Below are 24,620 nucleotides of genomic sequence, written 5' to 3'. Positions count from 1 at the left end.
AGCGGGCCCGGACACAGTATGGAGCGATCACACTAATCAAACGAACCAGACTTTGGGGGTCAAGCGTGCTCAGGCACGGATTGCCTAAAACAAGATGGCGCTACACTTGTTTCAAAAGTGTTATGTGGTGGAAAATTTTTGATAAAGTGTATACCCCATATGTAAATTATGAGTATTGCCACCTTCAACCCCCCCCCCCCCCCCCAGAGAAAAGCGGAGCTTGACGTGGTACGATTAAGCTTGTTACATGGTGGAAATGTTATTGCCAGCAAACATCATAAGCATTGCCAACAGATGTTAGCTTTTGATTTTAACCACAGTTATTGACATATTAACTGAAGTTATTGATATATTACATTATTTTATCTTTATTGTACATGTGGAGGTCTGGAAGTGTATAAGGAAACCAGACAATCTAATATGTTAGCCTTAAATAATATGTATTCTATTATACTTTGTTTGGTGGAAAATATTGTTTCAATTCAATTTTATTTGTATAGCGCTTTTTACAACACAAGTTGTCACAAAACAGCTTTACATTGTTTCAAGGCCTGAGACCCCCTGAGAGCAAGCCTAAGGCAAAAGTGGCAAGGAAAAACTCCCTAATTAACAGGAAGAAACTTTGAGCAAACTTTGAGGGGGAGCCCATCTGCTTCTGGCCGGCACTGGGCAGATAGAATTACAGAGAATACTTGAAGTTGTATAATGTACTTTAAGACATTTGAGTTTGATAGACAGTAGTAATTAACAACAGAATAATTATAAAATGTATCCTAGAATGTCCGATTCTTGGCACACAGTTGGCTTGATAGGCAGGGCAGCGAGGTATCAGGACTGGAAATTGGGATGTGACGCCTGACCTACAGCTCCAGGCAGGAGCCTGGAGGAGGGACAAATAGAAAACAGTGATTAGTGGATGTTGATTGCAAGAATGAAAGCATAAAGGCATAAAGGCAAGGGGGGAGCACTGGGGGGGAAGAGAGATGCATGTGTGTAATAAGGAAAAATCCCAGTACCACAGGGCTTCTTCAGAGTGCACTGTGCAGCCTGATGGGCATGAGCACACCGCCAGCAACTCTGATTCTCCCTACTGTAAAGTTACAGCAAAATTGAATTAGCTGCTTGGATGTTGAAAGGTTTGCTTGATTATATATGGTTATATTTTGGGCACACATCTGCACTGATGCATTTCTGACTTGTATGCCTCTTGTGGCCTCAGTCATGCATGTATTGTAGAGCAGAGAATTACAAGAACATGTAGTATGGGGGTAATCCATCCTGTGCTGCTGTCACACACCTGTACTTTATGTCACAACTTCATTTAATTCAAAAATTCATTTAATTTGCAGGTGTGTCCACCCCTGATCATGTCCAGCAATGTAACTTCCATGGTAGGATGTAGGATGAAAACCCTCTCCTTGAACACCACATGCAGCCAAGTACAACTGTCTGTCATAGCGTCTGTGGTGTCTATGAGTGTGGGCATCCTGTCCAACACCCTGGCCCTGTTTATACTGGTCAAGGCTTATCGCCGCTTCCACCTCAAGTCTAAGGCCTCATTCCTGCTCTTCGCAAGTGGGCTGGTGGTCACTGACTTCCTGGGCCACCTCGTAAATGGCTCCCTGGCACTGTACGTCTACAGATTCCGTAGGGAGTGGAAGGTTTTTGATCCCAAGCACACCCTATGCGAGTTCTTCGGGGCCTCCATGGTGTTCTTTGGCCTGAGCCCTCTGCTGCTGGGCAGCATCATGGCTGTGGAGCGCTGCATTGGAGTCACACGCCCACTTTTCCACTCCACCATCCTCACCTCTCACCACATGAAGAAGCTGCTGTCCCTCACCTGGCTCCTGGCTCTCCTTGTGGCTGTCCTACCCATCCTGGCCCACCGACCCTACCAGGTTCAGCACTCCCAGAGCTGGTGCTTCTTCGCTATGGATGGGACCCGTGACTGGCTGGACCTCTTCTTTCTGTTACTGTTCTCTGTGCTGGGCTTGCTGGCACTGTTCGTATCCATGGTATGCAACACGGTGACTGGCATTGCCCTCCTGCAGTCGAAGCTGCGCAATGACCAGCACCGTAAGGGCACCTCCCATCACTTTGAGATGATATGTCAACTACTTGCCATTATGCTGGTGTCCTGTGTCTGCTGGGGCCCTTTTCTGGTAAGGATTCCTTTCAAAGTCTGCCATCCCTTATCTCTGGTATGTGCACAAATCGGCGATGAAGAATTGAGCTTTTCTTTTTTACTTGCAAAACTGTTTGCCTTATATTATTTGGCACCGGCAGTTGAGTAGTCAAGACTCCCAAAATGAACAATTCAACTCTCAATCCCATCAAGTAGTTGAAATTTGTTTTAAGATAGGTGAGTGATGCTTGTAATGTTATAAGGAATCCATGTTAGTTTTGCTTTTATGTTGCTCCTGCCAAGTAAATTTACTTTTATCCTGAATGAATGAGAAAAATAGAAAGAGCAATTCAGAACAGAAATAGCAATTCTTAAAGGACAATCAGGTATATCATTACTACATGCCAAGGTACCCTGGCAATAGTGACATTGCTTGAAGCAAGTGGAAAGAAAACTTAACTTAAAACAAACAGGTTCCATATGATGACTCCTTTGTATAATGCTCTGCTCTGATGTGTCCTAAGAATTTATAAAGGCATCACTCTTAAGCAGCAAGCACCATTTGTGTTTTAATTACATAAGAACGTATAAACATATTATGACAAGAACACGCCATTCAGCCTAACTAAGCTCACCATTACAATTAAAGAGAATCCAAAACTGCATCATAAGAACATAAGAACATATTATTACATTCTTCAAGATATTATAGTTCATAGCCACAGATGTGTTTATAGGTAATATTTTTCCAGGGTGATCTACCAACATAAACCATCTTTAAAAGGACTAGACCGCATTACTGTTTGTTATATGAGGTAAAAGACAGATCATTTCAAAAGGAAATTTGAACAGAAATTGTGATTTATTCTTTTAGTGATATCCACATTTTCCCCATGGAATCTGTGGTTTTAAATTCATATTCATACTCATATTCAAACGATGTTTATTTTTGATTTAGGTGGGGAAGTGTAATTGTCATCAGCAGAAATGGTTTACTTTGTTGTAACTCTTCTATTTTGTTGAACATTGGAAAACAAAGTCATCTTGTAAAATATTCTCACTTGATGTTTGCAAAGAAGTGAAACACAGGAGAATGTAAATGTGTTAATATTGCAGTGGGTTTCTGGAGTGAGATAAACAGCTGTGTAGGAGTGTGTTGTACTGTAGTGAATGCCTGAAAGTGATGATCTGTTCCTTATAAAAATACCAGTGGGAAAGTTAAGATTTTTTCTATCTGCATTGATTGATTGTTTAATTTGCTGACAATATAAATTTTTAGGCATCAGTGTGTTGTACAGTATCAAATTACCTAATATGAACATTGAAACTAACTTAAGTGCAAGGTCTAACAAAACACATAAATAGATACTAGGGATGCCACCATCAGTCAGTTAATCTGTCTTGAGCGCACATGTCGACTAACCATCGACTAACCATCTAACCATCTTTTTTAGAACTGGTTTAGACTGACTTTAAAGTTGCATGATGTTAAACAATCCACAGATAGATATCCATCTTTCAGGACTTTTGGTTTAATCTGAGTAATTGTAGTGACCTTCCTTGTCAAGTAAATGAGTTATATTGGCTTTACCAATCAATTTTGCCATGACTGAGTGGGTATTTTATTTGCAGTTTGGATAATGCATAATGGAAACAAGCACCATTTTAGCAAAATAGAAAATGTACTTCTTTGAATATCAGGAAATGGTAAATATCAATAATGCATTTTAAATTACAATTATTAAGCAACACGTAAATATTCAATGAAATGAAATGCATATATTTCTCTGCTTACCATTAATAAACAATCTGGCCCCAGCATTTAGCTTTTACTACTGCCTACTACTGGCCTATTTATATAGCTCATCAACAGTCACATTTATAAATAATATTGGTATAGGGGATGAAGGTAACTTTAGTGGGATTATTGATGAAAAAGTACACCTTTGAAATTGTGAATACAGTACCTCCCTCTCTGTCACTCCCTCCCAGGTCAGCATCATCTCGCACAGCATCTGGACCCATGACCAGCATGCCTATGTACAGATGTTGCTGGTGGTAAGAATGGCTACCTGGAATCAAATCCTCGATCCTTGGATCTACATCCTTCTCCGGAAGGAAGTCTTGAGGAAACTCTTCCTCATGACTACAGACTGCTCCAGCCACCGGCCCCAGATTCACTACAAGTGGAACTACAGCACCCCCAAGAGCTCCATGCAAACCAATGACACTGCTGACTCCTTCAGCCTGGAAGGTCACATTGTGTTTTACAATGCTGCTGAGGCCATGCCCTATGTCTAAATTTAGAGGACTGCTCAAAATAAGGGCCAGGGTTTGTGAGGCCCACAACCACACAGTGTGTGAAAGGGTGATGAAGAGGACAAAGCAGCTTTTTGAATGCAGCTTTTTGTAGAACCTTTTGTTGAACCTAGTGCATGGGTGAAACTGCCCCCTCAGTTTCACTTTTATTTATCTCCACAAACATCCCTTTCTGAGAGTTTTTAAATAGGTTAAATCATATGCCTGTTCTCAAATTAATGACTTATCTTTACAATTCACAGTATGACTGACCGATGAAGATACTCAGTATTTGATATGATCAAGATGTGTAAAACGTTGATATGTCCAGACACAGCTTTTTATCTCTGAAGGCTTTTAGACAGCAGAACTTGCTTCTCTAAAACATTAACTTGTCTTAGTTCATCATAAAGGCACTAACACCTGGGCAAACTGTATTCATTTTGAATACTGTACTTTATTTTTTACCATACCATACCAAAAATATGTACCATATTTTTTACAGAGGTCAGTTAAAGGTTGCTGTTGAAGCTGTACTATTGTTAAGTGTTTAGATGTATGCACTATGCTCTGTGTGACAGCTCCTAGACAAGGCAGCAGAATGTGCCTGCAGTGATATATCCAGATCACGGAGGTCTTGCATTCAGTTTGTACTTGAAAACAAGGAATATCTCCTTACCATGTGTCCTTCTGGTGAAAAAATCTGCAGGAATATTCTCAGAATTAGCTCTAGCAGTAATCCTGTCTGGAGTGGCCTTAATACAGGGAAATGATAGTTTGTCAATGGGTTGGGGAGATTTCCTTTGGGAAAGGGTATATTATGCCTGTTATACTCATTGTCTTTGAGGGATCTAGACAGGTATATTTCAGCTTCTTGTGGCCCAAGGTGTCTGTCTAGCTGGAATGTGTTTTAATCAAACAGGTTTTAAGAGATTAAAACTGAAGAGCACTTTTTGTCAGCCTGCACAAAGGAGTGAAAAATTGGATTTCACGAAAAGCTTGTCCTCAAATTTCAAGTTTATGTTTCAAATTAAACCTCCACCACCTGCTATTGAATCCAGACTTGTGTTATACTTGGGGAACAGTACATTTCAGGGTGAGTTGTAAGGGGGTTGGTGAGATTAGAGTGTAGATGCAGTTGTACAATTATTGTACACATTACAATGTACATTTTATGTTCGCATCTTTATGTTGTAATTTGGTATGTTTGGAATAAAACCAAAAAACTAAGAAATATAAGAGTAACGTGATGTTTCTCTGATGATTTAAGACATCTGCCCATTTGCAGCAACAAACTTGTGCATGTTGTCAGCTGCTGTTCTTTTTTTTGAGATTCAAGTTTTTTAAATTCAGTGTTGCAAGTGTATTCCTGGTAGTTATCCAAGCCCTCCATGAGCTGGCTCCACCTATGGTGTTCACAGCAGCAGTTAATCAATCTCCTGGATTGTGAACCTCTTCCTAATGCTTCTGCTGGGAGGTGGTATAGGAAGTAATCCTTTCAAATAGGAAGTTCGTCTCTTTGAATTGGAATTAGTTTTTTAATGGTAATTAGTATTTTTAACTGCTTTGCTCTGTACTACAGCATATACTACTTTGCTGCTTTTGATTATCAGTGAGGCTCTCTGTGCCTAGAATTGTACCCTGTCCCATGCAGTGGTATTATCCCACCGTGGTTATGTAACATATACTATATGGACAAAAGTATTTGGCCACACCTGTTTTTCAGGGTTTGGGCTAGGCCCCTTATCTCCAGTGAAGGGCAATCTTAATACTTCAGCATACCAAGACATTTTGGACAATGCTATGCTTTTGTCCATGTAGTGTAAATATATATACATTTAAATTTTATAATCTTACAGCTGTTATTGCCGAATAACATAACAAGCTAGCTAATGTCAACAGTAGGCATGGGGGCTGGTAATACTCAAAATGTTGTTATTGCAATAATATTATATCAAGACTTTTCTGCTTTTCTAGTATTGCATTCTGTGGCCACATTCCACCTTCTAAAAATCACTGGGCCAGTCTCACACTATTCATGTGTGTGTGTGTGTGTATAAATATATATATATATATATATATATATATATATATATATATATATATATATATATATATATATATATATATTGGATTGCCTGCTTTTTCCAACCTGTCTGTGGGACTCATATTATCTGTGTGCGGGAGCACCACGTGCAGGACCTGAACCGGCTCTGAGTCCACTGCAAACTGCCAGTGAGGGAGATGCTGTACAGGCATCAGGCACCCCTTCTCCCTTGGGCACACCTTCTGTGAGTGCAGATTCATGAAGGAAGTGTGGGCCCGGACCGAGCACCTACTGCATGCGGTGGACCCGAATTTCATTTTGGAAAAGCAGATCCGAGGGTGGGATGCCCAACACAGCGGCAAGAGATCTTCCTTCCTCCTGCCCCTGGTGATCAACCTGACGAAGAATATGTTGTGGGACAATGCAAACTTTCTTGTGAAGAAAGGACATTGTCCCTAGTGCAGCTGCTGTCTGCGATAAGGTTTTGCATGATTTAGTGTTCAGAGTCAGGAAGGATGTGGTGCAGTGGGGCAACCATTCAGCCTGTGAAAAATGGGAAGGCCTTTTCACACTCCTCCAATAAAGTCAACCCCCCCCCCACAGCAGCACATACCAAGCACAATGAAAAACATACACTGCTACCCACCCAACACCTGCTCTGGCTTACTGTCGTAAGACTTTCTGCTGTTGATTATTGGTGTTTATTTTATGATGATTTTCTTTTTCCAGGTACACGGGCTATTGGGGCAGGAGCATGTTCTGTGTGGCATCCAGGCCTGTAAATAGATTATATCCCGTTCCAGATATACAGTGTATATACTGTTTGCATGCTTCGTGATGTACAATGTGATACTTGTATTGTTGTATTGTTTCTTCAATAAAATAAACATAAAAATTCGGTCTCTTGCCTCATTCTTCTACCTGCCTCATTACGCTGTCAAAGTGGGAGAAGAAGAAATCCTAGAAAAGTCCTGATCAAGTCCTGGAAAAAATAGTGAGAAATAAAGCCTGGTAGCTGGGCTTTCTAGAATCTGGGGCCTGACAGCGCTATAATGTTCTAGCTTCTCTGTCCAGCCCTGGAGAAACAGTTTGGTGAAGCTACGTCCACCATTGTCGTCAAAGAACTGTTACATCATTGCGAACATCTGACTGGTGAAAAACTCAGCTTCCTTGCCAAAGATGTGCAACGCCGGGCCAAACTAGCCTACCCCCAACACCCTACTGGCGTATGAGATATTCACTAATTTTGCCTTGCTCGCCAGTCACATTCTGCCTCAGCAGCTGTCCAGCAATCTAGCAAAATGCCCCCTGCACCCTGCCCCACTCAAATGTAGCCCCCACCGTGAGCAGAAGATATCAGCAACCCTCGTGTGTCCAATGAGAGCCCTTGGCACTGCCTGGGAGGGAGTGACTCTGGAGTCAGACATGGCCCTCAATCAACTTTTCCAGTGCAGCAGTGAGAGGCTCATTGTCAGAGAGCACTCACAGCTCTACTCTCCTGCACAAATTCCTTCACATATTTTGCTCAAGACAATGACTGCACCCACGCCAACATAATCCATTAATCCAACATAATCCACATAATCCAGACCTCATCACAGACAATAACTTCTGGAAAACATTACCATTACCACCAACACAAAGCTCCAGTTTACGCAATATGAAGTCATATGCAGAGCACATATTACACAGCACAGAATGGGGCTGACAGGAAATGGCACTTGTCTGCACTGTATCCATGATACTCCTGACAACTGTTTTCACCCGGACGGAGAATGTCCACCTACCAATAACCAATTCTGGAAATAAATGACAAATTATCCACTCTTTTGTGCCTCAGTATTCCACCGTCACCATCATTATGTATATTAGGGGACCTCTCAGGACTAGAGTCAACAACAAAGCTCCAAAAATCTATCCTTACTTCCACGTCCATTGCTTAACAATATCACTGGAAAAATTGGGAAAGTCACATACAATAGATAAAGACTACTCTAAGTGTAAAAATTCACTCATAATGACTTAAGGTCAAGGTCAAGGTCAAGGTATCTTTATTATCCCCAAGGGGGCAATTTGTTTCATAGCCAGCAGACAAGCTCATAGGACAGAGAAGATACAGTGTGGACAGTATAGGATGTAAAAAAACATAAAATACATAAAAACGCTAAAATAAAATAAAAAAAAAGATAAATAAATAAATAAATAAAATAAAAATGGTAAAATGCTCATGTGAGGGTATTTAGGAAGCCAATAACAGCAGGTACAAATGAGTTCTTGTATCTGTTTTTTCTACACCTCCTTGAAACAAATCTACGGCCTGACGGGAGCAGAGGGAACTCTAAAAACAGAGGGTGGCAAGGGTCAGCCAGAATTGACTGGGCCTTCTTGACGGACCTGTTCTTGTATAGGACAGGAAGGCAGTCCAGTGAAGTACCTGCTATTTTCCTACACATATCAACCACGTGCAGAAGGCGGGACCTGTTTTTCTGAGACAGTATGGGTACCAGCAAAAAAAAGAAAAAGTAAGAACAGATTCTATAAAACAACAGAAGAACATTCTCATAAAAGTACTGTCCACATTAAAATTCTTGAGTTTATGATAAAAGTACAAGCGTTGATGAGCTTTCTTGCAAACAGCATCCATCTGATGCTCAAAGGTCAGTTTACTATCAATAATAGTTCCCAGATATTTGTACTAAGACCTATTTCCTACTATGAGACACTTGTTAATACAGCCCCTGGTCCTGGTCTGTGTGGTGGGTTGGGTGGAGTAATGTGCAAAGGGAAGAGGTGGCTGTGGGGTTGCCCACAGTCTGTGACATTGGTAAGCTAAACAAGATCACTAAGTGACTTAAATTAAATGAGCTTAAAAAATACCTGTCTTGTAAACTATAACACCATTAAATCACTTTTAAACCAAACTATAGCACCACAGCGCATTTAAAATCAGACTTCTCTGATTCACAGGAACCATGGTGACAACACTGCCTCTGTCCCATTTTTGAACTTTAAACTGAATGGGAGTATTTATTGTATCTATTGGTTGGTCAGAAAATCTGTCAATACTAGGGAAAGGAATCCCAAAGTAATGTTTGTACCATTGTACCAATAAGCATGGCTATTTTTGTAATATGGAGGGACTTACATCAAGCACCCCCCTCCACTCATCCCAAAAGCACTTCCTTTTAAGACAGTTAGTCAGTTAGTGCAGCATGGGTACATGGGTAAGAAATGACATCCTTTGCAACCCATTAATAGAAGGACCACAACATCTACAATCATGTACCTGGAGAGGGCAAAGCAGCAGGGGAAAGATGGTCAAAATTGTGATTTTTCATGAGCTGAAAATATTAATAGATAATGTATTCCTTTGTAGCAACAGAAACAAGTAATCATCCAAAACCATAATTTGATACAAAAAAGTTTCTGAATGAAAGTACACCAAAACACATGAAAACCACAACTGTGCGAGATATTTTGATATTTGTATAAAATTAAATAATTTCAGTGGGTGAAATAGGTACTGTTAGGTGCAAGTGTAAAGTGCAAGTACTTAATGTTCATTCTCTTTTGGAAAATTCAATAAAAGCATGTTCCTATTTGTCATTCACAAGCATCACCAATAGGTGGAGCCATTGCCCTACTTTATAATGGTAAACTAGTCAAAGCTCTTGCATCCAAGCTTTTGCATCATTGTTTTTGTATTGATAAGTTAACACACGTTTAAGTGAGTAGTAATATTAGTTCAAATTGTGATATGCCAATAGAATATATAGAGGAAGAGGACAGTAACAGTTCTAAATATGAAAAAGTATTTGGTGGAACTTGATTGTGGGACACAGCTGCAATTCATAAGACAACAAAGAAGGAATTAAGGGTGGAATTAAGTTGTTTTTCTTAATTTGATGTCATCTGTAATTTATTCATATTTGACAGACACTTTCATTGATGTATTTACTTTATCAGTTTTGTACATGGTCAGTTACCCAAACATCTTGAATTAGCCTCTTCTTTCACAGGTTACAAGTATGGCGCTGACCTTGAAGTTCTAGGGAGATCATACGTAGTCTAGGTAGCTCTCATGCTGGTGCCCAGTATAGGTAGGCTAGGGATGGATCAGACCCCCAGACAGCAGCCCTTACTGTTCTTCTCACAGAGCAGTGAGCACTGCAAGGACATAGAGAAGAACCCCAGATACCAGTGGGATCAGATCCTCCCAGGGATTCCCTCTGGGGTAACCCCCTGTGCCTCCCTGCTCCATTTCCCATTAGGATTTAACTCTCCAATTTCTGCAACCTGTGGGATTCCTTATTCCAAGAAGGCCCGGCGCTATGGGGGTGCTTAGAGGTGCATTGCACCTTCAGACGGATCTCAGTGCACCCCCAGTTGTCTCCTTATATCCTGTTGTCTACATAGTATTTATGACTTTTTGTGTCCCCCTGGGGATTGCAATATCACCCCTCTGTATTTTCTCCTGCCACTGGGCCCGATTCCAGGCAAAGTGTGAATTACAATCCTGTTTACTGGAATCCAAAAAATAATTTAAAAATGCTTCTTAACCTCAGAAATAAACATTTCTAAGTTCATGGCCTATCGAAAGAATAAACATTTTTTTATTTGTTGTTAAAAAGATTGAGAGAATGTAAAACACAATAAGTGTAAAACCAGACCTTCCAGCTAGTATAATGTGGGAGATATAGTCTGGAATCAGGGGTGCCACATGGTGCCATAGCTCTGTGCAATAAAAGAGGCTTGAGCATTCTGTGGGTATTACTGCTATTGTCATACCATTGAGTGCTTAGCTATAGGTTTTAGGAACTGCAAATTACTTTAGAGGAGAGAGATTAATGTCAGAAAATTACACAGTGTTGTACGCAGAGGAGCCACAACCCAATGTACACAGCCAAGTGGACAGATAAGCACTGTGGTGTTGGAGGCTTGTCAGACAATACTGTTGTGGGTTAGGATGTTCAAAAAAAGTTCCAACAATGCACAACAGTGTAAATGTATTGGAAAGGATGCTTTCAGGTGCAGCTGTCTAGAGTTTGCCTTGATACTGCAAATATTGAAAGTAGCGCTTGTGTAGACCCCTCTTGGCCCTGTATCACCGTCTTGGAACAGAGAGGCAGATTTGGAATTTCTGGCCACCCTATCACTCTGCAGAAGTCTGGTTTCTTTTTTGTTTTGCTTTAAAGACTAATAACCAATCATTAATAATTGATTGAATAATAATTGAATAATAACAATAATAATCCCTGTTTCGATTACTGGCAATTCTGTTTCCGGAAGTTAGACAATGAGAGAGGAGTGGAAGTTTGAATTGAGTCAGTGGTTGGTGTCGCAGTCAGAGGTGAAGAGGCGTTTAAGGAAGCAGAGCGTGGATATGCAGGATGAGACCGGCAGCAGGACAGATGAAAGTGAAGCTGGGGGATAGGGACTGGGGGAGGCTGTAAAGGAAGCTGTGATGAGGACCAGTAGAGGCGAGATAAGGTGAGAGCGTGTGTGTTTGGTGGGGGGTGGGGGTGGGGGTGGGGTGGAGTGATACAGCATGGACGTGGAAAGGGGTTTGGCTACTGGGTAGCTCAGTCACCTCAGGGCTTTAAGGCAGCCTTAGCGGAAGGCTGTGGAGCTTGTCCCCATCTGCGTGACTGTCTGACTATGTGTGTACTTGCATTATTCATTCCCTAAGTCCCCAGAACAGGCTGTAAGTTCAATATGTCTTGACAAGCTGTGGCAGTTGGGTTATTTCACAGGCCTCTGTCACGGTAACCGATCCATTTACTTTGTGTAAACTAGCAGATTGAATTTTGGCGGAGAAAGCATGAGGGCTGTGAGCTTCCAGCTTTGCCATGCTGGCCCACGGTTTCAGGTTGTGAGGGTCTAAGGTGTGTGCTCAGACTTCTGAAACTTTTTTTTACCCTCTTCTTTAAAGGAGCAACGTCTGCTTCTCATTGGGGCTTAGAGGCATAATCATTGCACAATTAAGATAATTTCGGGATGACAGCTGGTGGGGAGAGAAGTAATTTTCACGCTTCCTAATCGAGTCTGGCTGTCAGATTAAGATAGAGAGTTGATTTGAGGGAAATTGTCTTGGCCAACTCTTTGGAGCAGGCTCAGGTGGCCTCAGGTATTTCCTCACCCGTTCATGTCGCCTGAGAGCAAATTTGGTTTTGATTTGCCACACTAAGGAGATCATTTGAGTGCTGGGTTCTCTGTCTTGGGGATTTGTCAACTTAATACCAAGCTGCCGCCAGCCCCGTCTACAGCTTCAAACTGAAAGCAGGTGAGTAGTCCTACACCCTGTCTGTCTCTCCTTCCAGACCTTCTTCCTCCATCATTTTTTCCTTCATCCATGTCACAGCCACATTTTCTGTAAGTACTGTATCAACACTGCCATATTTTGTGACCTCATTCTCGTGTTGATGGTCACATTCATGTCTACTTGACATTAAATCAGTTAGCCTACTTCATTGGGGAAAATGAAAGAAAAAACCTTGCTCCTGTCACTGCAAGTGCTGCCTCCAAACTTCCATCAGTGTGTAGTCAATGACAAGGTCTCGCATATTGCCCATACTCTGAATGTACATGGGCAGCTTGTTGTTGTCAATGCTGTTGTCCTTCACTTTTTCTCAGTGCCATTTTGAAGAGGGGAGCACACTCCAATCCAGACACCTTAGATGCACAAAAGACTGAATTAGTATGGTCTAACTCTTCAATTGTCCCTTCTGATGCCCCAATGCAGTTGTGGGGACAGTGTTCTGTAGAAGGAACCATCTTTCTGATGGCATGCCCTCTGCTTTTGTTAAACCATCGATTCAGGATTCATCTTTCTTGGCCTACCTTTTATATCAATTGGTTCATTTCACATCTCAGAATGACTCCTTAGCCAACTCACAACATACATTGTAAGACTGAATTTGTCAAAGTGTACTGGGACACACACATTCACACATACACAGTCATGGAATTATCAAAATTGAAAGCCCATGCACCATGAACCTGTAAGTTTTAGTGCTGAACATGCTATCACATTTAGTAATTACAAATGAAAACATTTGTAGCTGTACCTTCTGAAATTAGCTAACATGTAAAATACCTTCATATCCCAACAAATTGAAATAATAACCAAAATGGTTCTTTGAAAGAACAACATTTGTTCATCGATGAATGTATGAGAGATGAAACAGTGGTGCGTTAGGAAAGTGGAGGGGAATTGTTGTAGTTGCAGACTGATTTCAGATCTTGCACAGAGGGGAAATGTGGTGCTAAAATGTTCACTTCATTTTATGATGCTGGTGTATAGCCAAAAAATCACAACGTTCAAGGCTGTGGTTTGTGTTTGATTGTGGTTGATTGTTTTTAGAGTTTTTTTCTGCTGGTAAGCATGGCTATCAGCTATTGGCCAGTGCTGAAAATAACATATGATGTATATGTCAGATGACATACAATGGGGGGGGGGGGGGGGGGGGGGGGGTGCTGCCAAAAATGTATTACCTCCTGTGGCATTATTTATTTTCATGTGCACAATTTACATCTGCTTGCTTCTCTTACTTTGTAAATTAAAAGTAATACAAACCACAACAGAAATGTTACACAAATGTACTTTTGTGTCATTTATGGAATATATTGATTTAGAATTTGCATGCTGTACATTTATTTCTCCAAACAGAATTTTTTAACTGGTAAAGTTTATTTTCTGCTGCCAGCTTGAAGGGTACAGAGGAGGGTGAGGAAGTAGGGTGGGGGAATTATGTCTTCTGTCTCCTTTGAAATGGAAATGTTTGACATCAGAACTTTAGAGACATGTTATTCTGTTTGCTGGTCTCCATAATATTGCGGCTCACCTTGAGATTCTCGTCGGCCTCTCTCTCAAGCCTTGCAGATCCACCATTTAGGAGCAGGCCTCGAACCTGTGCTAAGTGTTACTGAATACTGTCTGTGCCAGCTAGACTCCATGGCTTTATCTTCAGTGCCTTCTCTGCATCACTAGATGGCAGTAATCACTCTCAGCATTCATTCAAGTCTCCTGTTTCATTACATTGTGTTATAACCGTGTTCTAAGGCAGGGCCTAAAAAGGGGGGAGGAGGATAATGAAGTAACCAAGCAGTACCTATGGTGTTGTACAAAAGAATGAATCCAAATGTTTTAAAAATGTTTTAAACAAATATTCTAAAGAATAAAAGATTTGTTCAATTACAGTGAACTTACACAGAAATTGACTAGTTTATTGAGCTTATTAAAACTTTCAAAATATATTACTATGCAATTATTAACCAATTAACACCCCTTTATTGGTGTTTGATTTTAGAGCACTTAGTATGCTCAAACTGCAATGATTTTCCAGACCATCACAACCTTCGCTGGTGCTTCTTGTGACACGTGTGTAGGTGTACTCTTACAGAGGCACATAACCCTTTGGTGTTTAGATTTACATGTATGTCCTCAAATTATTATACTGCATTATCTCAGAGATCCTGGACAGTCTGGTACAAGCATTAACAGATTTTAGGGATTAGTTGGACTCAAAATGTCAGTAAATTGCACATACTTGAGCCTCAGTGATTGAATCAAGCAGAACCAAAGTACATCAGAGCAAAAGCTTCATACTGAGTCACCCAGAGGAAAAGTATAAGAATATAACGTGCTCCAAAAGAGTAATTGAAAAGCTTACTTATTTTAAATGTCACAAAAACTAGAGCCCCCCCCCCCCCCCCCCCACAATGATTAGTGAATCATAAAACAAACCAGCCTATTCATTCACTTGACCTCAGTTGTGCACAAATTCACATTTTTTTCTGCAATCAAGAAAATTTGGAAACTGTCTGCCACAGCCTTCTGAGGGTCAAGGTGGAGACTGCAGTCTTTTATTTTTATTTTGAAATTCTGCCCCACAGTTTGATTACTCAGAATAACACATTTGTATGCAAGGACCACATAAGGAATACAGCAGACAAGTGAGCAGGCTGCACAGAAGCGCAGCTATTCTTTGATAGTTATAGCTGTGTGAAAGAATAATGATGCAGAGCATGTTAACACCTTTGCCTGTCAGGATCCCTTTCTAAAAAAAAAATGTGTCACTGAAAATATTTTAATCACCTGTCTTATTAATTTCAAGAGAGTAAGAATTGCGATTTGTGATTTTGAAATGAGGTAAACAGTTGCCAGGGTATAGATTGAGGATTTAGGCTATTTTATTGGCCTAAAATGAATGTAATGGTACATTACACAAATCTGTGTGTAGAACTGCCCTTTGATAATGATTGTTGATTTCAGGGAGCCCAGGAATGTATACTTTTGTGAGGGGGCTATTTTTGATGAAATTTCTCTGGGGTGTGGGAAAGTATTTCATACACAAAGGATTGGAAACAATTGTTCCTCCCCCATAACCCACTGTCTGAATCTTTGTGAGGAATATTGTGTGTGTGTGTGTGTGTGTGTGTGCAATACAAAGCCATTTTGTGGTAATTAATATTTTAATGTTTCAAAATCAGAATGGCTTTACTAAATGCAAGTAAAATGTAAATAACTCAAAATATACTATATGGCATGGGTTCAGACTGTATTGGTGGGTCAAATATTCAACATACTGAGAGCAAATTATGTTATTTAGAAACACAAACGTTTCATGAGAAAAGAAATTCATGCTCTGCCCTGTAAATTGTAACATACTGCAGCACTGCTCCAAGATCCATGGTAAACTGTCAAATCTCTGGAGTGAGGGGATTTGGTGAGGCAGTTTAGCACAATGACATTGTCTTGAACCAAAACCCCTGCTTGCCTGGTCTCAGAAGAGTGCTCTGATATTTTCTGCCAAACAGAACATTTCTTTACTTCACCTTAAGTGTCTAGACAGTGGTTTTCTTGCTCTGTTTGCTTTCATGGAAGGAGGCCAAGTTTTCCCTCTCTGAGGTGATAAAAACCTGTCTTATCTGAGTACTGGAGAGAGAAAGCAGAGCTCCAGTGAGTGTCACTCAGGTAGGTTTCACAGCCCGTGCACATCTGTGTGAAGTTCCCTCCCTGATGAGAGCAGCTGAGATGGGGGAGCACATCAAGACAGCATAGAGGGATGTCAAACAAAGGATCAGATTACTGCAGAACCAAAGAGTGCTGCAGCATTAGCATCTCCACTGTACCATATCCACAGAATATCCACACAGTACCTACACAATACCAACACTGTACACACACTGTACCCGTACCATATCATACCGTACCCACACAGTACCTACACAATACCAACACTGTACACACACTGTACCCACACCATTTCCATACCGTACCCACACTGTACCTACACCACATCCATACTGTACCCACAGAGTGCCCACACCAGATCCACACTATACCCACACAGTACTCATACCACATCCACACAGTACCTACACAATACCAACACTGTACACACACTGTACCCATACCTTATCTATACTGTACCCACACTGTACCCACACAATACCCACACTGTACCCATGACATATCCATACTGTACCCACACAGTGCCCACACCATATCCATACTGTACCCACACAGTGCCCACACCATATCCATACTGTACCCACACTGTACCCATACTATATCCACAGAATATCCACACTGTAACTGCACAATACCCACATTGTACCCACACTGTGCCCATACCATATCCATACTGTATCCACACAGTGCCCACACCATATCCACAGAATATCCACACAGAATATCTACTCAATACCAACACTGTACCCACACCATATCCATACTGTACCCACAGAGTGCCCATACCATATCCATTCTGTACCCACACCGTACCCATACCATATCCATTCTGTACCCACACCGTACCCATACCATATCCATACTGTACCCACACAGTACCTACACAATACCAACACTGTACCCACACTGTACCCACACCACATCCATACTGTACCCACACAGTACGTACACAATACCAACACCATATCCATACTGTACCCACACCATATCCATACTGTACCCACACAGTACCCATACCACATCCACACTGTACCCATATCAGACACTGTAGGCATACCATCATTGTAATTAAATGGAGGCACTCAAAAGGATTATATTTTTGTAATCATTTAGTCTATTTTATTCACATTTTCAAAATCTTACAGAGTTTTCCTTATTATTTAGATATTCCTACATTTCCTTTGCTGGAGTGCTGAAGGTTCAAGATGACTTTTGAAAGGTGGTGAAACATTCAGCTTGTTTACAACCTTATAACAGAAAAAGTACATTTCCTCTGAGTTATGTATTATTATTTCTTGCAAATTGTGATTCAACAACAGGACATTCAACTCTTCCAATACAATGTGCATGGCAGTGGCAGTAACAAAGGAGTAGAAAGACAAAAATATAATATGAACTTCCAAACTAAGAAACACAAAATAACTGGCAAACAGTTGAGACAACACTGCTCAAAGCCTGCTTTTGCTTTTGGCTTCTACAATGAATGAGCATGAGATTGAGGTCATCCACTGAGGTCCACTGAAAAGCACCTATATTCCTCTGACAATGAGCATGTAGGTAACACAACAGCTATTCAAACCATTCATGACTTTATGCCTGTCTTCTATGGATATTGTCTGTCATGAAAACCCTCTGGGTGCCTGAAGTAAAAATCAATCCACAAATTGTGTATTGCTCCTTGTTTGAAGTCCATTGTGGCTTTATTCCTCTGCCAGGTAACACAAGAATGCCCCTTTTATTCCTGGCATAGTTCATTCACAATATTGGCAACTGGTCCTTAATGCCTTTCAATGCTAGGTAACTCTCCAGCTCCAAGTAATTCAGCCTCTTTTCTCTCCTGCTTGAATAGAGGGGCTGTGTTGTGAAATGAAAGGGATTCAATCGAGGTGGATGATTTATTCAAGAAAAAACATGGGAATATTGGTTTCAGAATCATATAGCTATTCTCCGATGAAGGACACAAGTTAGTTTCTCGCTGTAAAGTGATAACAATTTTGATCCATTCAGTGCTATTAAAGGAAATAGAATTGATAATGGTCTGGAGTAAGGGTGAAGGCAGACCCACACTATAACATTCTACAGCAATTCAAATTAGGTTAAATTGCTTACTCTCTAAATTGATATATTATTAATAATATTAAATGGCAAATTATGTAACCTATTCTTGCTATGCCTTAACATGGCTGGTTAACACTGACATTGTTTACCATGTTCTAAAGGTTGCACCAGGAATCTGTTATCTGTCCCCTCCCTTCTTGCCATAATGGTTTTTATCAAGTTTTATGTCACTTCATTCAGAATGACAGTTCTTCAAAGTTGCTGCACACCAAGGGATATTCATTGCATTTTGTCTGGCCGGCTGGGTAGACTGTCAACTTGCCATCACCCTTCATATTTCATCTTTCATCTTATTTCAGTCTCACAAAAAGCCTACTTTCCTGCCAATTTCCCTCCTTTACTTTGCTATGACCTTCTGGCTTAAATTGCCTAGCTTGTGTTATTCACAGCTTGAGATTTAACAGGAATAATATTTCTCTGTTGGATTTCCCACACTCTTAGCTGCCCAATAACTCATGTGCTGATAAACAGACCTGTAATCGGGCGAGTTCTCTGGTCTTCTTTTCACAACTGTCTGCATATCTGACAGCTTGTGACTGTATAAATGTCTTCTGTGGTCAGTAGTGTGAAATTAACTAATTTAGACAAATGCAATTACTGATGTGTGGGCAAAAATAACATAACCATGACCATGTCATACAATAAGTACATCCTTGAAATGAGCTGTTTGGTGAAAGCTACATGAACATCATAACAGGCTTTGTCCAGATTGTTCCACATCAGCACAATAGGTTGTGTGAAGGGTTAAGTGTGCACCTTCAGAGAGGGGTGAATCACAGCACCTGCAAGCAAGAAAGTTGATCACAATGGAACTGAAAGATAAGTGAGGATGCTCATTTATATCATCTTACTTATGTCTAATGACTCAAAAACAGAGTCCATTCTCTTCAATTGTGCCACAGAATGAAGGAGACAAAAGAGCAGTGCTCTTCATTTACAGGTAGGCCTTTTGAAGTTTCTCAGATTTAATTGGTAGAGTGGCTCTCAATGCCTACCTCCATCATTTTCAGGACATTATGGAGTCTGGAGCTCTCCTACTCCCATTGTTATTGAGACGAAGTGTCAAGATCATTTAGAGAAATAAAATGCACAAATCCTACCGAGCAAGGCTTTAATCTTTTTTTTTTTTCATTATTTTTCCATTATCGATAAATACCCACAGAATGCTTCGCTCCATCTTTTTCTTTAGCAACAACAAATAAAGTGCACTGACTCTCTCTCTTGCTCTATCCTTTTCCCTGCATCCTTTCACCCTCTGCTTTCATCTTTTACAGGGGACAAATAAATAAGTCTGTTGGCTAAGTATATTCTACTTGGAGAGAGTGGGATAGTACAGCCTGTAAACACAGAGGCTGAGAATAAGATGAGGTCAGTCAAAACATATTTTTTTTAAATCTTGGTACAGGTATTACCACCTTTACCTGAATGTTGCTAAAATGAAACCTCTGTAAGTGCAAATGCTTACCTACTGGGTTGTGTTGCACCTACATGGGTTGTGTTGAACAGGTAAGCATTGCGCTGAAGGTTTGTAAAAGAACTTTTTCATCAGAGGACTTCTCAGTATTTTACAGAAATTTCAAAAACCCTAGAATTCTCTATCTGCCTATTGCCAATTATGGGACAGCCATGTGTAAAAGACTAGTCAACAGAAAAATATGTGGAATGTGCTTGTTCCCTCTTTTTGCAAGCTTATTTGTGTGATTGTTTAGCCCATATCAAATATTCATATGTCTCACAGATTGTCAGAAACTTTAAAAGGTGCTCCCTAATGAAGCCATATTTTCTGTGATTATTAAGTAGTATAAGTATAAGTATAAAAAAAGACTACAAGATTACAAATATTGAATTTCTCAGATTAAACCACATTGAAGGAAAATATTTTAGCTACCTAGTTAATGTACCTGATCACTGTCATGGTTCAACTGGTTATGTTGTGGTTAACTGCAAGTTTCAGAAAATTGGACACTGAAATTTCAGGCATGCTGGAAATGCACAATTTCAGAGTTGGAAAAGTAGCTGGAAAATATAACTCATTAAACTTATATGCTAAACCCTGAACCTAAATTCTGTGATATAATCTATGGTCAGTTATTTTGGTGGCACTACAGCAGCTCATGGTTCAGAGGGCATTTTATTTTATTTTATTTATTTTATGTGACATCAGGTCTTTATCATTTTTTGTTTTGGTCCCTCTGCTCTCAAGATCTGGATTTTTTTTTTCGATTGATTATATCTGAGATAAATTACTACCAAATGATTTTTAGATTTTTTGATATTTAATATATAAATTTGTATATATATAAAATCCTGTGACCCTCATTTTGTCTAAAACATTACATCGAAGGATCAGCATTGGTGGTCATCATAAGTACTATTTCAATGCATCATGCCATTTAGTCTGACACTACAAGGCTTTGTTAAGTCCTGCCTAAGACTGCAAAAATCTATGATATTGCCTTGAAAACAAAGCAATGAGACCATCGTGCTATTGCACTTCCCTGAAGAAAGAAGAAAGCTTCTGTCAGGTGTGTCCTGTGGGATACAAAAGACTTCTAACATGACATGGAAAAAAAGTCATTTAAGCAAATTGAGCATCAAACATGATACAGACAGGGCTTTTCTCAAAGTTTGTGAACCACAGAATTATGTCCAAATTCATTTTCCTAAGAATGCTTGCTTTAAACAGCGAAACAGAGAAAGGATGTTTTTGGGTATTCTTCCACTTCCTGCAGACTGACACTAGCTATTTAAAGAAGAACAGCAATAGTGTGAAGCTTATTTCTGTCCACATGCCTGTGGTTTGGAGGAAAAATTTGTGTAAGTACATTTCAAAGATCTTGATGAAACCCTTATTTTAGTCCCCATACCCATGTCTGTATGCTCAAGAAAATTCCCAGTTGCTCCACTTACAATGGCAGATGTTTAAATCAAACAGGAAGTGTAGCGCCACTCAATATAAGAATAAAAGAATTTATTTTATGTGGAGGTTTCGTAGAGTTTTCCCTTTTGCTGGATGAATTTGAGGATATTCATGTGATTACAAGCTTTTGTGACAAGCATTTTGCATTTTTCATAATTCATGCTTACTACTAAAAAAGATATTTTATAGTTATTTACAGCTGATGGAAGTGAATTTGCATGGTGGGGGGTATTTCAGTGTTCATCTTTCTTGCCTAATGTTGACTGTGTGCAGACTCTGACACTGATAACCACATACAAAACTTTCAAACGAAATAGACAAGGTTCTGATACTCTCACAATAAAAACTACAATGAAAGTGATATTTGATTTCCTCAGCTCAACTTCACAACCCCATTTATTACACGAAGCAACCCATACTTTATGCCTTTGTATAGGCAAGATTAATGCTAATAACAGCTTGATCACCTGATGGGCCCCAGGACATGAACAGCTTTATTAAAACAATAGTGGCCATCTTTCCTACCTAATTGTCAATTTTGGCTATATACTCGCACCTATGATTTTTCCGGAAATGGATGCATGACTTGCATATGCAACATTGTTTCCTCAAGTAAACTTCCTGTGGACAGGAATGTTCTGTCTTTTACCCTTTATATGATGCATTTCGTTTGGAGATTGCTTTGGGAAACCTGTTGGGGAAAGTAATCAAAATGAACTCAAAATGAACGGATGCCTGCTGAGGTAGTGGTCTTGGTTTGTTTAAGTGTGGAGTTGACACGTTTTGTGTAGAAAATACTGTGTGATGAGGAATTAGTTCTCTGTTTTACAAACAAAAATGCATAGTTTGCATAACTATTAGATTTTTTAGTGGCACTATGGGTTATGGGCTCTGAAATGTGGTATTGCTATAACTATATTTGAGTAACTGCAGTACAATGTAGACTGAGCTACATATCGTTATCTGAACAGAATACTTTTATTAGAAAATATGGGGAAAGAAAACAATTACATAGGGTACTGTTCATAGTCTAATTGCTGTCCTCTAAGGCCTGTGTGAGCACAAACTAAAGTAACGATAAGAATTCACTTGCCACATTTAATACTTTTAAGGATGAACAAATTTATACATTTCTTTTTCATGCACCAAATCAAGCCAAACCCTTCTGAAATGATGCCTGTTTGAAAAATCTTTAAAAGAATGATTTGATTCATATTGGAGAATACAGTTAATAGCCTGGAATTTGTTTGGACTAAAGGATGTTGAAATAGTTCCTGTGCCAGCAATATTTTCTCACATTGTGCATCTTCGGCAGAGTGCTGACAAATGTTTTTGACAAATGTATTGGTGAGCATGACGGCATCAGTCAGCCTTAAGAAACTCAAAAATGCAAAAAAAAAAAAAGAATTACTGTCAGAATTGCCTGTCTACCTTTTGAGCAATAAATCCAACCAGCCCTGCTTGTGTAAAGGAGGGAAATTGTGAATAATGTGTATGAGTAAAAGGAAAACAAAAAATGAAAGATGAAGCATAGGAAGGGAAGAGAGAGAGAAAAACAGTTTATGGATTAGGAAAGCATTGCAAAAAAAGACTCTTCCTGGGTCTTAATCTTTCGCTTTAAGATCTATGCTGCTAAGCTCTGGTTTGGATGACAGGTCCCCCACCTGGACAAGCTTGGACAATGTCTCGCTGATGTCTCATTTCCCAGGAACACTGCAGGACAGACGGCTAATCACACCCGACACTAAAGGCACCTGCCCTATCTGCTGCCGCATTTGGTTAGGAATCTTTAAAAAGGCTAAACCTCACTTTCATGCTTGTCTTTTATTCACGGTAAGTGCTTATAGAACTGAGCTGTTACCACTGGCCCTCATTCCCTCCCACATGCTCTGAGAATGCTTGACGTAAGTACAACCAATCTGGGTAAATATGAATCTCTCCTCTCTGTCACTGCTGGCATATTATGTCCCTGAGGGAACATTCTTTTCATAATATCATAAGCTGCTTAGTGGTGTGCATCTATTTAAGGCACACATATTAATAGCTATAAGGAAATCATATTTGAACTGTTCCTTGCAATCAATGTCTTTAGGATTCCTGTTATACTTTGTATAAGAAGGTGCTAATAACTGAAGGCATTTACTCTGGGCGATCTAATCCCTTTGTATGATAAAAGCTTGCCTTGGAATGAATGTGGTAGATCACAGGACAAGGTGCTCCAGAGGTTTAGCCCTCCAGATGAGAAGTTGGCTCCTTATATCCTTCCACTGTGAAAATCCTGTGGTTGCCAAGATTACAGCAGTGTGCAAGACATACCTTTTTGGTGAAATGAAGGCATGCAGACTCACATTGGTTAGAGAGAAGAATATGGATCACATAAAAGAGGCAATGGCCACATGGATAACATAATGGGCATGAAAAAATTGTGGAAAAATATGCCCTGTTCCTGCATCCTCATATTAATCTCAGTATTTCAAAGTGTTTCAGTGAAGAATGCCACGCACTTTGAATTTCTAAAACTCATCATTTTTATTTTTCACAGATTGAATCATATTCATACATTTTATTTGATAGTACCAAAAAATTCTTGGTGAGGACAAGGGGTTATATTGTATAATTGAAGATGTATTAATGAGGATGGCCAGAAGATTGAACTGAGATGAATACAGAAGAAAGAGAATACATTCACTATTTTGAAGGAAGCCCATCATCTTTACAACTGGGAAGTGGGAAAATATGAAAAAAAAATCATTGTGAGAGTAATCTCAGCTCTGGCCATTAAATAAGGATTAGGCTGCTGTCTGTTTATTGACTTCCTTTGAAGAGATTATTTAAATACTTAATTATCAAAAATGGCAGATATCATTCACCTATGCACCCACAAAAAGGGAATGAGATGTAGTTTGCATTTCCCTCATTTCTGATGATAACCTAATTGCGTCTTCCTCTCTAATTAAGGTATTGGGCAGCATGGCAGCCTCCCAAACTAGAATCTGGAGCTTTGCACTTTTGTTCTTCTGACAGGATTGCACAGTCTACAGTTGTATGAATGTCACATCCTTATTCTGATATGCCAGTTACCAATGGTCACTGGTGTTACCTTAAAACTTAGTGGTTATTCCTTGTGCCTGAGGAA

The 24,620-nt window shown here is 39.9% G+C and overlaps 1 protein-coding gene across 1 annotated transcript; it reads left to right on the top strand.

The window, feature by feature from the left end:
• The first annotated feature begins 1,367 nt into the window (after window positions 1-1,367).
• On the top strand, window positions 1,368-4,426 carry LOC118773678 (prostaglandin F2-alpha receptor-like). Its single transcript, XM_036522716.1, has 2 exons — window positions 1,368-2,162; window positions 4,118-4,426. Exons 1-2 carry the CDS (start codon window positions 1,368-1,370, stop codon window positions 4,424-4,426), a joined length of 1,104 nt encoding a protein of 367 aa, XP_036378609.1.
• Window positions 4,427-24,620: the final 20,194 nt, after the last annotated feature.

Source organism: Megalops cyprinoides, chromosome 2, assembly GCF_013368585.1.
Source record: "Megalops cyprinoides isolate fMegCyp1 chromosome 2, fMegCyp1.pri, whole genome shotgun sequence".
Classification (NCBI taxonomy): Eukaryota; Metazoa; Chordata; class Actinopteri; order Elopiformes; family Megalopidae; genus Megalops; species Megalops cyprinoides.
The sequence above is the reverse complement of the archived record's forward strand: the minus strand, read 5'-3'. Positions and strand labels throughout refer to the sequence as shown.